Here is a 16,518-nt window from a genome sequence, read left to right on the forward strand (position 1 = left end):
GTGCCATAAAGATGTTTTTACTCCCTAACTGCATCCTTGTGACACATTACCCGGTGATAAAAACAGATCATTAATGGTAGCGGGAAGGAACTTACCATGCAAAGTGCAGTTTGTGTCTGGTACAGGTACGGCTCTGGCAGAACGGAGATGTGGATACACTCTGGGATTACAACTGTGCCACCGTCTAGATCAGCCACAATTACATCCAACTGGAGACAAAACAACAGTGAAAAGTGGCAACTTAGCTCCAACAACTCAAACATATTTTATCATTTCATTCCTGCAACACTAGTCGCTCTTACATACTAGCTGTCAACCGACGAAGCATATGTCCCTCTCGCATCACACATGCCACCATCACACCACTAGGCAATGTTACATTTCAGCTAAACCAAAAATCAAGTTCTTTATCTTCCACCCCACTGGCTTTCACATCCTGCTTGAATATTTTTTTTTCAATTTCAGGTAACCCATCCCCATGTTTCTTTCTCACTCCCACCATTCCCTCAGGTATCCCCTCCTTTGGTTAATCTTTTCCATTTCTGCTTTAATTCCCCACCTGGCTCTGTCTGCCCATCACCTGGTACTACCCTTCCCCTGTACCTCTGTATACTGACTATCTTTCTTATGCCTCCTCCCTGTGGCTCCCCCAAACCTCAGCCAGTCCTGATGCAGGGTCTGGACTGGAGATGTCCACATAACCTTTTTGCTTCCACAAATGCTGCTTGACCCACTGAATGATTTCAGTTGATTATTCTTTGCTCCAGATTCCAGATTGTAGTCTCCTATTTCTCAATATTAAATTTCACTTGAGTTATAGGTGATCATTAAAATCATAAGACCCATATACATCTGTGAACTGTGGTATCAAAACATGATCACTGGGCTAAAGATTTGGAAAGTACTTCACTCACCAAGTCCTGCATATCTGCTCGGAAGGAAGAGTGAATTCCAATGATGAATGGGGTCGGGCTGCACAGCACTTCAATTAACTGTGCTGGTAAGATTGGAATATAGGTAAAACTGCAAAGAAAACAACGTCCATTAGCAGTAATCCTAAGAAAAAGAGGTTCTCCGTCCAATTCACGAAGAAGCTGCTGCCTATCATCCGACAGCCATGTACAAGTCCAATTTGCCACAGACCATCCCTTGCACTCAGAGATTGATGGCCCTAGCTTCCCTACTTGTCCCCGCCACAATCCCCACCACACCAACATGCAGCCAAACCACATTTGCTGTAAACCAAGCATCCAAGTGCTTGCAAGTGTACATGAATGGTATAATAACCACACAATTGGAAAACTAATCCCACCATCTCACTAATGTCACTTTAATACCCAATTTCACACAATCCTGAAGTGCCTTTGCCATAAACACAACATCATTCCAAGCTCCTAATTACCTGTATTTTAGAGGGAACATGAGGGAAAGAAGTGCTCGGCAGGCTTCTGTCAGCCTTTGGTAACTGGAGGACAGGAACAGAATCTTGTGTTCGGTTAGGGCAGCACAGAAAAGGTCCAATACATTGTTAATACCTTGGGGAAAAAATGGAAGGAATAAAAGATCAAATCTAAGGTTGGAAATGGTAAAAAAATTTAGTCCCATGTCCATTACGTTATGGAGTCTATGATAGTATCTGTTAGATACATCTTATCAAATGTTCTTTATAATAAACTAGGTCACTATGCTGGTAGCATTCTGAAAGTAACATGGACAAGATTGCTCTAACCAAATCGGGTTTTAAATGTTTTTATGGGGTGAGGGCAACACTGGAATTTAGTAATCAATATTAATTGTTCTTGAGGTGATGGAGAATTGCCTTTTTGAGCTGCTGCAACGTTATGAAGAAAGCAGTTCCAGGCTGTTGACCCAGCAACCATGTCAAGTGTTTCCCAGGCAGGACTGTTTGGGATTTGTATATGCATTTGAAACTGTTATGAGTGAGATAGTCTTAAGGGCCTGTCCCACTGTACGAGGTAATTCAAGAGCTCTTCCGAGTTTAAAAAAAATCAAACTTGTGGTAAGTACATAGAATGTACGTTGCCGCTACGTCGGAGCTCGTGGAAGTCTCGTAGCGACTCGTAATGCTAACGGCAGGTACTCGGGAAATGCGGTATCTCGTGATGTTTTTTCAGCACTGTAAAAAATGTCCACGAAAGCCCCCGAGTACCTACGAATGGCTATTACGATAATTCTCCGAGTTCGAATCAGGGGAAACTCGGGAGAACTCTTGAATTACCTCGTACAGTGGGACAGGCCCTTTAGGTTTATGTAGTGCTCTTGAAGTCTTTGCAGTTACTACGGTGCATCTTGTATATGCTCCTCATTACATCCACATAGAGAATAGGTCATGGCAGAAAAGGACAGTGGCGGATATTTTTGTCCCAGAATATACTGGACTTGAGCATTAATGGAGCTACAGTCATTTACGCACATGGTCAGTATTCCACCACCATCCGAACTTATGCTTTATGTTTAAGGGAAGATGTCCAGAAATTCTTGGGGAATAGTCACTGCCTGAAGATTTTGTGGTGTGAATGTTATTTACTATTCAAATCTGGCTATAGCCCAAGTCCAGCTGTACAAACTGCATGCAGAAACAAATGCGTCATAATCTGAACCAGTTTTTGGGGAGGGAGGAGAGAGAGGGTGGGGCAGCAGAAAACAGCCAAGACATGTTAAAAGAATGGTGACAGCCCCAGTGGAATGAAATTGGTTGAGAAATTACCAGCAAATACAGCAAACTTCTGACATTCAACATGAACATCTATTTAATTCCTTCCTTCACACTCACTTCAATCCTCTTTCACTCAATTTGTGGAGGTTTATACATTCTTGGGTGTTAACATCTTGGAGTTACAATACAAGTTAATTGTTAACTCTTTCTCTGCCTGGTCTGTTGAATGCTTCTAGCAGTCTTTTTTAATTAAAAGATTATAGTTCCAGCATTTTGCTTCTGTCTACAGAAATAATGAATGGTTCCTTTCCAGTATCTTTTCCATGATGGAAAAAATTCAAAATTTGATAGTAATGACAAAATCATGAAATGTAACAAGTAGCAAAGATTGAATGATGAAACTAGTAAAGTTGTGGTTGCCTTAAAATAGAGAAAATTAAATGACATTGCAGGTCACGAAGACAGTGAATAAGGATACATTATTTCCAGTGACAGTATGCCCATTCATCAGATTTAAGGCAATAGGCAACCAAAGAGTTAACACAAAAAAAATTGGATTGCAATTTATTGCAATCCAGCAGACATCATCTGAAATAGTGGAGGAAGCAACTAACTTTTCAAAAAGTAATTGAATGCAAAAATCGGTAAAATTATGGGGACATAATGGTGATTATGACAAATGTATTAAACCACGATTGGGGCAGAGAGAAACTGACATAGGTGGTAGCAGTGTGATGGACAGTGATAATTAGCACCTCAAAGAAAATGGAAGGGACAAGTATACATACATGTAGGGAGTGGTAGAGTTGACCATGCACCTTCAGGGTGGGTGGGGTGTGAGGGGAAGGGGGGAGGCAAACACATCTTTGATGGGCGAGCACATGTTTTTGACAGGGCTATGCACATTCAGTCTGGATGAAAGGGGAGTGAACAGCATCATTGTGTGGGTTGAGGTACACCTTTATTGGGTGGGGTTTGGTGTGGGTGAAGTGAGCATATACTTTTAGAGTGAGTGAGTAGTGAGAATGCACCTTCAGGTTGGTTGTGTTGGAAGGAGGAGTGGGGAATGGGTACACATCAGATCTGCAAGATGAATCAGCAGCGAGCTGTACTTCAATGGTGAGGGGGATGGGTAAGGGTCTGCCCCTTTTTTGTTTGTGTGGGCTGAGTGAATCAGGATAAGGGCAAACAAACTAGGCAGGCATTGGGGGAGCAATCACACACCTTCAAGGGTGAATGAGGGTTTGGTAGTGGGAAAGCGACTGGGGAAACTGCTATCAGGAGCGAATCCTCATCTAAATTTGCAGGTGTGATATAGCACAATCCCGCCCACTTAATATCCATATCCATGATATCTTACTGAATTAAATTCTCAGAATAATCACATATGGATTGATGCAAAACACAGTCTTCCTCTATTCATTCCTTGCAAATTATGTTTAAAAAAAGCATTATTTAAGGAGTATTATTGAAGGATGATTGAGGCAACTGATTAGTACTGGCATCAGGGGTTATGGGGAGAAGGCAGGAGAACGGCATTAATAGGGTAAAACAGATCAGCTATGATTGAATGGTGGAATAGAATTGATGGGCCGATTACCCCAATTCTGTCCCTATAACTTCTGAACTTATTGATGAACTGGGGTCAATACAATGCACTCGCAGTATCAATGCACACACATAGTCCTGCTGCATTGACAGACGTAACATGCGGACCACAAATACATACCCAATTGTTTGAGGAATAGTGCAACACTGCAACCAGTGACTGGCAGCGCATCATTGATCGGGGTTTGTATCACTTGACGGTCTCCTGCTCCGAGTGAGATTGTTCTCTGTGGAGGAATCAATCAGAAGTTGCAAGAAACATTTTTTTTTTACAAACAATCTCAGTGGCTTGATTAAGTAATTTTGCTAACAAACTAAACTTCCCTTTCCAAAAGAGCCAAAACATAAATGTTCAGAGACCAGGACAAAATATGAACTGAAGGAAGCAAAGCTACTTAATTTGTAGCCACAAATTGAATAGCATGTTTGTTTAAAATGATAAATACATATATGACATTAGCAGTGATACAGAATTATGTTACATTTACATGGGGAAATAAATCATCAGTTTGTTTTTTTAATTTTGCTTTTTAACATCAACTGACATAACAGTGTCAATACCTTTACAAAATCCTGAACTGCTCATCTCATTTTACTAGTTCTTAGGCACAATATTTGCACTGATGAAATTGTGATTTTTTTAAAATGCAGTAACACAGTGGTTATCCATGAAAACAATATTTCATTAAGATAGTGCTGCAAGGAGAGATTCACGAAGACAGAGAACCAGAAGACGCAGCTCCAGCACTCAACACCTCTCCAGCAACTCACAGGCCGGACCTAGACTCCGATGCCATTCCCAGCCCTCACAGCTTCCTCAGCCACTCCCAGACTGGGCCCACTGACTCAAACATTGACAGCACACCCTGCTGGTCCCAAGCCGTACCCACTGACTCAACGCCACTGTATACCCTCACAGCTTCATCAGCCACCCCCAGGCTTTGCAGGTCCTTGCCTCCACCCAGGCTGCTGCCATGCTAAGGATGTTGATTCAACCGAGTTTCAGGCAGGGGGTCTCCACACTTCTAGCTCTAATTACTTCTTGACTGACTCTCCTGGGTCCAATAGCTTCCCCCTTTAACAGGGAGCCTCAATACAGACACCACTGGCTCCTGCTGCCCTTCTCATTATGCCAACCATGCCACCTCTCCTATCCTCCACCTCTCACACCCCTGTCCCCTCTGAGCCTCCATCATCCCTCAACATATGTCATTACCTCCCCTCCAGACTCCGTCCAAGGATCCATACAGTTTTTCAGGTGAGGCAGAGGTTCACTTGTACCTCCTCCAACCTCATCTACTGCATCCGCTGTTCCAGGTGTGGACACCCATATCTAAACGAGACCAAGCGCAGGCTCGGCGATCGTTTCGCTAAACATCTCCGCTCAGTCAGCCTAAACCTACCTGATCTCCTGGTTGCTAAACATGTCATCTCCTCCTCCCATTTCCACACTGACCTTTATGGCCGAGGCCTCCTCCATTGTCAGAGTGAGGCCCAGTGCAAATTGGAGGAACAACACCTCATATTTTGCTTGGGCAGCTCACATCCCAGCGGTATGAATATTGACTTCTCTAACTTCAAGTAACCCTCGCCTTCCCTCTCTCTCCATCCCTCCCCCCTTCCCAGTTTTCCGACTAGTCTGACTGTCCTCGTTTACATTTCATCTGTTTGCTTTGTTGTTGCCTTCTCCTAGCTAACAATGATCTATTCTACATTTTCCTTGATCTCCATCCCCTTTGTCTCGCTTTCACACCTTACACTTCTTTATCTCTGTATCTCCCCGTCCCCGACAGTAGGTCTCGACCCGAAACGTCACCCATTCCTCCTATTCAAAGATGCTGTTGAGTTACTCCAGCATTTTGTGTCTGTCGACAACGGTACCTCCTCCAAGCTTCCCTCCTCCCCTCTGCCCTCCTAAGAGCCTGGGTCTGACCCCAGCCCTTACCGGACTTTGCTGGCTTTACCTTGCATTAAATGTTATTCCCTTATCATGTATCTTTACACTGTAAATGGATCGATTGTAATCATGTATTGTCTTTTTGCTGACTGGTTTGCCAGCAACAAAAGCTTTTCACTGTACCTCGGTGCACGTGACAATAAAGTAAACAAAACTGTTGGGTTTTCACCATCCCTGCCCGACACACCCCCTCTTTCCAATGCAGAAAAGTCAGTCCTTCACGTACCTCTCCTCTAACCTCATCTACTGCATTCAGCGTTCCCGATGTGGCCACCTTTATATCAGCGAGACAAAGCATAGACTAGGCTCACAGGTACATTGAACGCTTGCAGTCATTCTGCCAAGACCTGCCAGATCTCCCAGTTGCTAGTCATTTTAATATCCCATCCCATTCCCATAGTGGCATTTCTTTCCTGGGTCTCTTCCTTTGCCAGAGTGAAGCCACATGCAAATTGGAGGAACAGAACCTCATATTCCACTTGGGCAGCTTGCAACCCAATGGTATGAACATTCAATTCTCCAATTTTTGGTAACTAACCCTCTTTCCCCTTTCTCTTCCCTGTGCCCCAGTTGGATTCACACCCATTTCTGCCCCCCCCCCCCCCATAAATCGCCTGAAGGATCACGACCCAAAACATCACCTATCCATGTTCACCAGAGATTGAGTTACTCCAGCATTGTGTCTTTTTTAACATAAAGGTGACCACCAGGTGGAGCCAGTGGATCACATTCTCATGCCACAACGGCCATCAGTCGGAACATGAGAAATGACAAAGGAACTCCAAAGCCTGTTCCAGTCTTCAATAAGATCAATGGTAATCTTTTGTATAACCCCATCTATCAACCTTTAATCCTTATTCCTTAACATCCTTGACAAGTTTAAAAAATCATTCATTCAGATTTAAAATTAGAAATTGAGATATCAACTACTATTTTCACTGAGTACATGGGGAATTATGTTCAGTTTTGTTCACCCTGCTGTAGGAAAGATGCCATTCAGTTGGAATGAGTGCAAAGAACATCTACAACTATGTTGCCAGGAGTTGAGGGCCTGTGTTATAAGGTGAGGTTGGGCAGGCTAGGACTTTATTCCTTGGAGTGTAGGATGCTGAATGGTGATCTTGTAGAGATGTATGAAGTCATGAGGGGAATAGATATGCGGACTGCACAGAATCTCTTTCCCAGTTAAAGAAATCAAGAACTAGAGGGCATAGATTTACAGTGAGAGGGGAAAGATTTAATAGGAACTCGAGGCAACATTTTCACACGGGGAATGATGGGTGTATGGAACAAACTGCCAGAGGAGGTAGTTGAGACAGGTACTAAAACAATATATAAATTACATTTGGACAGGTACATGGATGAAATGTTTAGAGGGATATGGGCCAAATGAAGGTAAATGGGACTAGTCTGGTAAACCTTCTCCATACCTTTTTCAAAGCCTCTGCATCCTTCCTGATTTGAGGAACCAGAGCTGCACACAATAATGCAATGCAGCCTAACCAAGGTCCTATAAAGTTGCAGACTATAGTCAATGCCACAACCAATGAAGGCAAGCATACTAAATTCCTTCTTTACCACTCTATCTACCCGTGTTGCCACTTTCAGGAAGTTATGGACTTTGGCCTCCAAGATCCTTCGGTACACTCCTGCTCCCTCATCTTATGTAGTTGCAGCCAAACATGAGTATATGGCTATCGTGTGGAAGACTAACGGAGGCCTCCGTAAAGATCCATTTGGGATATCTATAATTCTTTCCTTTCACTCTGAATACAATTTTGGTACCTCTGTTGTCTTCTACCATTTAACCCGTCTAACCAGGTTACTAATTTGTCTACAATTCCATGAAATTTCAAGTTAGCAGCCTCTATGTAAAACCATTTAAGTCTGAAGAGGGGTCTCAACCTAAAACGTCACCCATTCCTTCTTTCCAGAGATGCAGCCTGTCCCGCTGAGTTACTCCAGCATTTTGTGTCTATCTTTGGTTTAAACCAGCATCTGCAGTTCTTCCTACACATTTCAAATACCTTCTGTAAATCTATGTAAACTAAATTTGAAGGCCGACATACTGTTTTAGTTGTTTTGAATTATAGAAACTTAAAATGTATAAGACCATTCTTAGATTGTTATGGCATCAGAGAGACCTCCATTTGGTCCATCAATTTAATACAGGCACCAAGTGGAGCTATCCTTTGGGGGTAAAGTGAGGCTGGCAGACAGGAAGCAAAGAGTAGGAGTAAACGGGTCTTTTTCACAATGGTAGGCAGTGACTAGTGGGGTACCGCAAGCCTCAGTGCTGGGACCCCAGCATTTACAATATATATTAATGATTTGGACGAGGGAATTGAATGCAACATCTCCAAGTTTGCGGATGACACGAAGCTGGGGGGCAATGTTAGCTGTGAGGGGGATGCTAGGAGGCTGCAAGGTGACTTGGATAGGCTGGGTGAGTGGGCAAATGCATGGCAGATGCAGTATAATGTGGATAAATGTGAGGTTATCCACATTGGTGGCAAAAACAGGAAAGTAGACTATTATCTGAATGGTGGCCGATTAGGAAAAGGGGAGATGCAACGAGACCTGGGTGTCATGGTACACCAGTCATTGAAAGTAGGCATGCAGGTGCAGCAGGCAGTGAAGAAAGCGAATGGTATGTTAGCATTCATAACAAAATGATTTGAGTATAGGAGCAGGGAGGTTACTGCAGTTGTACAGGGTCTTGGTGAGACCACCCCTGGAGTATTGCGTACAGTTTTGGTTTCCTAATCTGAGGAAGGACATTCTTGCCATAGAGGGAGTACAGAGAAGGTTCACTAGACTGATTCCTGGGATGCCAGGACTTTCATATGAAGAAAGACTAGATAGACTCGGCTTGTACTCGCTAGAATTTAGAAGATTGAGGGGGGATCTTATAGAAACTTACAAAATTCTTAAGGGGTTGGACAGGCTAGATGCAGGAAGATTGTTCCCGATGTTGGGGAAGTCCAGAACAAGGGGTCACAGTTTAAGGATAAAGGGGAAATCTTTTAGGACTGAGATGAGAAAAACATTTTTTACACAGAGAGTGGTGAATCTCTGGAATTCTCTGCCACAGAATGTAGTTGAGGCCAGTTCATTGGCTATATTTAAGAGGGAGTTAGATGTGGCCCTTGTGGCTAAAGGGATCAGGGGGTATGGAGAGAAAGCAGGCACAGGATGCCGAGTTGGATGATCAGCCCGATTGCCAATGAAACTCTTAATATCTTTTTCCTGATTGTTTTTTCACACACCCCAATCTCCTTTCAGTGTTGACATCCTCATTCCCTCGTAGGTATAGGGGTACAACTTAGTGGAATATAATAAGATTTGAAGGTTGGTGGAATGAATGGATGATATGGGATGGGATATTGAAGAATTCAGGGAGTTTTGAGGCAAAGTGATTACAAAAGAAGGAATATTAAAGATTATAAGAAGCTGTAAGAACAATGAGTGGGCCAGTTAAAGGAATGGAGTGTGATGGGGAGAGTGGGATTCAACTGAAGAGAAATACCAGCAGATGGAGGGAGCAAAGGATGGGACTGGACTGGACAGGGCAACTTATTAAACAATGCAGGCAGCAATTGGAAGTAGAATTATTCTGAGCAGGATGCTGGCAAAAGCATTGGCATTAATGAGATGCACCAAATGGCTTAGTATAATGGGGAGAGTGGGTACCCTAGTATTTTCTGATTTAGTGATGATTTGAACTTGAAAAGGCCAAAATGTTTGAAAACAAAAGAGAAAGTGGACAAATTCAGAACTGTACACTGCAAGGGCCAGGAAGCGAGCGGGCAAGATCATCCCTGACCCCTCTCATCCTGGCCACAAACTCTTTGAATCACTTCCCTCTGGAAAGCGACTCCGGACTGTCAAAGCTGCCACAGCCAGACATAAAAACAGTTTTTATCCACGAGTAGTTCCTCTACTCAACAGCCAAAAATCTGTAGCCTCCCTTTGATCTGGTATTTTGTTGGTTCACATGCTTGATCAATGGTGTTTTATCATTAATGTTTTATTATTATTAATGTTTAGTGTTTTTTCATAACTGTCATTGTATGTCATGTTGTTACTTGTGGGCGCAGCACCAAGGCAAATTCCTTGCATGTGAATACTTGGCCAATAAACTTACTTACTTACTTACAAATGTGCATAATGAATAACATTACACTATTCATTATGTTAAGCAGGTTGCTTATTAATTTAAATTGTTCAATGAGCAAGCTTCCCAACCTGACTTTCAGTAGTCAAGAACATGAGAAACAGCCATTAAATGTTTAAAATACTACTGCAGTTTCCTCACAACTCAAATGTTAGTTTAATATGCAGTTTATTAGCTGGAACATATAATGATAGAGCATCTTGATGGCTTGTATCCTTGCTGATTGTCTGCCCTGGACAAACTGTGCTATATTCTGCATGTGGCTTAGCCATTTGGCACCTCCACCTGGAATGAATTACTTAAATATTGAGGAGCCATTTGTTGATTTAAAATAACACCTGAGAAAAGGTGATGCAAAGCCATATCTTTGAACCACAGTAGTGTGTCTGGAATGTCAGAACTTTCATATGAAGAAAGACTGGATAGACTCAGCTTGTACTCGCTAGAATTTAGAAGATTGAGGGGGGATCTTATAGAAACTTACAAAATTCTTAAGGGGTTGGACAGGCTAGATGCAGGAAGATTGTTCCCGATGTTAGGGAAGTCCAGAACAAGGGGTCACAGTTTAAGGAAAAAGGGGAAATCTTTTAGGGCTGAGATGAGAAAAACATTTTTTACACAGAGAGTGGTGAATCTCTGGCATTCTCTGCCACAGAATGTAGTTGAGGCCAGTTCATTGGCTATATTTAAGAGATAGTTAGATGTGGCCCTTGTGGCTAAAGGGATCAGGGGCTATGGAGAGAAAGCAGGTACAGGATACCAAGTTGGATGATCAGCCATGATCATATTGAAGGCTCGAAGGGCCGAATGGCCTACTCCTGCACCTATTTTATATGTTTCTATGTCTGCTGAAGATACCCTCACAACATTATACAGAAACATTTATATGCAGCATTGACCAAGAAATGGTGATATATTTTTAAGTCAGCACGATGTGCGATTTGTAGGGCAGTGATGTTTCATACATCTGAAACCATGATCTTCTTGATAGTAGAGACTGTGAGTTGGGAGGTACTGTCAGACAATCCTGGGTGAGTAACTACAGTGCTCAGGTGGATGGGCAACCAATCAAGAAGGCTGCTTTGTCCTGGAGGTGTTGTGGCTTTTCAATACTATTGAAGCTGCATTCTTACAAGTGGAAAGTATTTCATCACAATCCTCTTGTAAGTGGTGGAAAGGATTCCCTTGCCACAGATTGCTCAACCCCCAACCTGTGCTAGCAGCTTATAGTATGTGTTTCTGATCAATGACAATTCCAAACCCATTGATAGTAGGGGAGGAGGTATGTTTCCCCATGAGAACATTAAATCACCTAGAGCATTCTATCTCCTATTCCACTTCTGGAATAAGGTCTTAGAGTAGCTTCCCAAAATACTAAGAGGCCTTGCACATTTGTGTTTTTCCAAACACTAATTGGACTTCTCAGCAAAGGAGATCCTAATGGTATTTATCACTGCCCAGAATACTCTTAAAGCAAATTGAAGTCCTAGTCTGCAGTCAACACATTGGCTTTCTAATTTCACCAAAATAGCCAACACACTTTAGCAAAAAAATTGCACAGAAGACAACATACTAAAGATGAGAGTAAGAAAACTCATTCTCAGACTGACCTGAGATCCTCCTGTGATGGGAACGATGCATGTTAGCAGGTTCCCAATCACCGTCTCCAACGGAAAATCCAGGCAGTCAATGTAAATGGTGTAGATGAGTCCGAGGCAATTCTGTTAGAGTGAGAGAGAGGGGTGGGGGGGGGGGGGGGGGGGGGGGGGGGGGGGGAGGAGAGAGGGAGAGAGAGAGAGGGAGAGAGATGACAGGGATCAAGTCATTTTCATACATGTAAAATATAAAAATGTTTTAAATACTGAAATCAGGTAGTGTCTGCAAAATTCAGAACATTTCATCAGAACTTACAAATAATAGTTCTAATTTTACTTTGTTCAGGATTAAACTCTAGGAGAGCGGATACTGCAACATACAGCCAACTGTTCTAAGGTTATAAGGTCATAAGTGATATGAATAGAATTAGGCCATTCAGCCCATCAAGTCTACCCCATTCAATCATGGCGGATCTATCTCTTCCTCCTAACCCCATTGCCTGCCTTCTCCCCATAACCTCTGGCACCTGTACTAATCAATAATCCATCTATCTCTGCCTTAAAAATATCCACTGACTTGGCCTCCACAGCGTTCTGTGACAAAGAATTCCAAAGATTCACCACCCTCTGACCAAATAAATTTCTCCTCATCTTCCTAAAAGAACGTCCTTTAATTCTGAGGATATGACCTATAGTCCTGGACTCTTCCACTAGTAGAAACCCTCCCTACATCCACTCTATCCAAACCTTTCACTATTCTGTGTGTTTCAATGAGGTCCTCCCTCATTCTTCTAAACTCCAGCGATTACAGGCCCAGCACAGACAAACGCTCATCGTAGGTTAACCGACTCATTCCTGGGATCATTCTTGTAAACCTCCTCTGGACCCTCTCCAGATCCAGTACATTCTTCCTCAGATATGGTCCCTAAAATTGCTCACAATATTCCAAATGCGGCCTTGCCAGCACCTTATAGGACTTCAGCATTACATCCTTATTTTTGTATATAAGCCCTCGTGAAATAAATGCTCGCATTGAGTTTGCTTTCTTTACTACCGATTCGACTTGCAGGTTAACTTTTTGGAAATCCTGCACCAGCATTCCCAAACTACCAGAGATAAAACTATGCAGGGACAAGGGGTCAAGCACTGGCTCATTTTTTCCCCCTACATAATGATGTGAATCTGTAGTTTGCAGAATGGATCAATTTATTCCTAAAACTAATCCATGAGTCTGGACTCCAGTTGGCCTCTTGCTTTAAGTCAGTCATGTGTGCTCACGTATGCTGACTATGGTGAAAGAACCTGGCTTCTGTGGAATCTTAAACCTATTTTAGACATTTAATTGAATGCTTCCGAAACCACTACATAATTTGAATATAGCAAACTTTTTTTTCTCCAGTCCTGATAGAGAGAAAATAGTTATCCCTTCACTTCTCCATAATCAACTCTCAAAATTGTTCTTCCCTCATAATCCAGCAGATTTTAGGCTTTTGCTCTACAACCTCTACGCTAATACTCAGCCGGTCAGCCAGTCGGGAAACTGTTAACATTTCAGGTCGATGACTTTTCTTCAGAACTGATTAAAATTAGAAATTAAACATATTGTAGGTTGCAGAGAAACAGGTGGAGAAATCAGTTGTCTGTGCTGGCTGGAGACCAAAAGGAACTGAATAACAGATGGTGATGGTGAGGCTGAAGACAGGTTCAATGACAGTTAATCTCTTCCGAGTGATATGGGAGTCGCATTTACTCAGAGGAGAGAAAAGAAAAACCACAACCAGAACAGCAGAACCACAATATTTAGTTTAGAGATGCAGCGCGGAAACAGGCCCTTCAGTCCACCAAGTCTGCGCCGACCAGAGATCACCACACACTAACACGGTCCTACGCATATTAGGGACAATTTACAATTTTACCAACCTAATTAACCTACAAACCTGTACGACTGTTATGTGGGAGGAAATCGGAGATCCTGGAGAACATATAAAATCTGTACAGACAAGCACCCGTAGTCAGGATCGAACCCAGGTCTCTGGCGCTGTGAGGCAGCAACTCTACCGCTGCGCCACCGTGCCACCCCTATATTGTAGATAGAACATAAAATAATACAGCACAGGAACAGGCCTTTCAGCCCATGATATCTGTGCCGACTGAAGAAGAGTTTCGACCCGAAACGTTGTCTATTTTCTTCGCTCCATAGATGCTGCCTCACCCGCTGAGTTTCTCCAGCATTTTTGATTAGAATAAAACACTTTGCAGTTTATGAGACTTTGCATTGCTGAATAACCATTGCATTTACTACATATAAAATATTTGTATTTGTATTACAAAACAATGCCATTTGAAATAAGTGAGATGCTTCAGTTTCCATAAAGTTCACCAAAAATGCATGGTTCCTTGTCATCCACGCAGCTTACCCTGAACACTTCAGTATGATCCAACTGTGAAACTAGAACCAGACTTTTTGGGGCAAATAGCTGTGGAGCCTGGATAAATTTTGAGTCTTCTTCTTCAGTGACATTTGCATGGTTCTGCTGGGGCTGCAGTGAAAAAACAAAACAAATATTAATGTAAAGTACAGTGTAGCACAACTCTAGCAAATCAAAGGGTCCAGTCGATATTTATGTTACAAATGCAGGTTAGGGGACAATATACAAAAAAGTATAGTTACCCAATTAAGGGGGATTAGCAGATGCTTTGGGGTGGGAGATTCCCATCCTAAACTTCACACTTCACGTGGTCCACCCTGTTTTGACTAATGCAATCAACCCAAATTGCGCAAACAAAAGTTCAAATAGACAAGTTGACCTACAACTTTAGGCTGTGCACGCCATACACAAGAAAAGGAAGCAGCTTCTTTACATGACTACATTTACCTAAGACTAAGCTACAAGCAAATTGCACCATGTCTCAAACATCTATGGATGAATACAACTGGTCCATGATTGAAAAATGGATTATATATAAAATTATATATAAAATTATACACAAGGGAGAATAAGACGAAAATTACCAAAAAACATAAGAAAATGTAGTCGAGGGTGAATGACACTGAAATAGTTTAAGAACTGCTCTAATCCACAGAACTAATTGAGAACATCCATTACCTACTGAAGGTGGGAGGACGTTGGTAATGGGGAATGAGGAATAAACTCCAAAAACAGCCCTGCAAAATGATTCTGAATTATAACTTGCTGCTTTGAAATCTCTGTATGTTTTGCCCCTCTCCATCTCTTTAATGTCTCCCACCCATATAATTCTCTGAGATATTACTGCTTCTCAGACATTTATTCACTCCACCATCAGCAGCTTTGCCTTTAGCTGCCCAAAGCCCTCGGCTCAAAATTTCCTCCCCACTCTTCTTAGTCTCTTTCTTCTAAAAAAACTCCTTAAAATCTACCATTATGACCAAGGCTTTTAGAAATGTGTAGGAAGGAATGGCAGATGCTAGTTTAAGATTTTAGAAATCTGCCCTAACGTTTCAAATGGATCACAGTTACTTGTGTGAAATATGATGGGATGTTACTAGCACATTTAAAGTATTATTTAAAGAGAGGACGCTGTGGAAATACTATTACCTGTAAACTTTCTACTGCTTCCCAAAAGGTGAAACATGCACAAGAATGCCGTTCTGAGTTGATATCTGTTAAAACAGCCACAAGGAAGTTTGGTGATTTCCTTTCAAGGACCAGTTGCCATCCACCAGGCTGACAAAACTGCAGGGAAAAAAGTCAAATAAAATAACGAAGAATTTACACAGCTCATGCAAAATGAGAACATATCAATAGAGACAATAGACAATAGACAATGGGCGGTGCTGGCTCCCTTCGAGCCAGCACCGCCATTCAATGTGATCATGGCTGATCATCCCCAATCAGTACCCCGTTCCTGCCTTCTCCCCATATCCCCTGACTCTGCTATTTTTAAGAGCCCTATCTAGCTCTCTCTTGAAAGTATCCAGAAAACCTGCCTCCACCGCCCTCTGACACAGAGAATTCCACAGACTCACCACGCTCTGTAAGAAAAAGTGTTTCCTCGTCTCCGTTCTAAATGGCTTACTCCTTATTATTAAACTGTGGCCCCTGGTTCTGGACTCCCCTAACATCGGGAACATGTTTCCTGCCTTGAGCTTGTCCAAGCCCATAACAATCTTATATGTTTCAATGAGATTCCCTCTCATCCTTCTAAACTCCAGAGTGTACAAGCCCAGCTGCGCCATTCTCTCAGCATATGACAGTCCCACCATCCCGGGAATTAACCTTGTAAACCTACGCTGCACTCCCTCAATAGCAAGAATGTCCTTCCTCAAATTAGGGGACCAAAACTGCACCAATACTCCAGGTGTGGTCTCACTAGGGCTCTGTACAACTGCAGAAGGACCTCTTTGCTCCTATATTCAATTCCTCTTGTTATAAAGACCAACATGCCATTCGGTTTCTTCACTGCCTGCTGTACCTGCATGCTTACTTTCATATCAACATCCATAATCCAATCATGCATGGAA

General features: G+C 42.4%; 1 protein-coding gene across 4 annotated transcripts in view; it reads right to left on the minus strand.

Moving 5' to 3' along the window:
- The window catches only part of sbf1 (SET binding factor 1), a 138,444-nt gene that overhangs the window by 53,265 nt on the left and 68,661 nt on the right, over positions 1 to 16,518 (minus strand). For all 4 annotated transcript variants that reach the window (XM_033039923.1, XM_033039926.1, XM_033039924.1 and 1 more), the window contains exons 3-9: positions 15,593 to 15,730; positions 14,432 to 14,554; positions 12,030 to 12,140; positions 4,407 to 4,512; positions 1,403 to 1,535; positions 915 to 1,023; positions 96 to 209 (exon numbers count right to left, since the gene is read on the minus strand). In XM_033039923.1, coding sequence (XP_032895814.1) covers positions 96 to 209; positions 915 to 1,023; positions 1,403 to 1,535; positions 4,407 to 4,512; positions 12,030 to 12,140; positions 14,432 to 14,554; positions 15,593 to 15,730 — 834 coding nt within the window. The remainder of the gene's footprint in view (positions 1 to 95; positions 210 to 914; positions 1,024 to 1,402; positions 1,536 to 4,406; positions 4,513 to 12,029; positions 12,141 to 14,431; positions 14,555 to 15,592; positions 15,731 to 16,518) is intronic.

Source organism: Amblyraja radiata, chromosome 21 (genome assembly GCF_010909765.2).
Source record: "Amblyraja radiata isolate CabotCenter1 chromosome 21, sAmbRad1.1.pri, whole genome shotgun sequence".
In the NCBI taxonomy this organism is placed as follows: Eukaryota; Metazoa; Chordata; class Chondrichthyes; order Rajiformes; family Rajidae; genus Amblyraja; species Amblyraja radiata.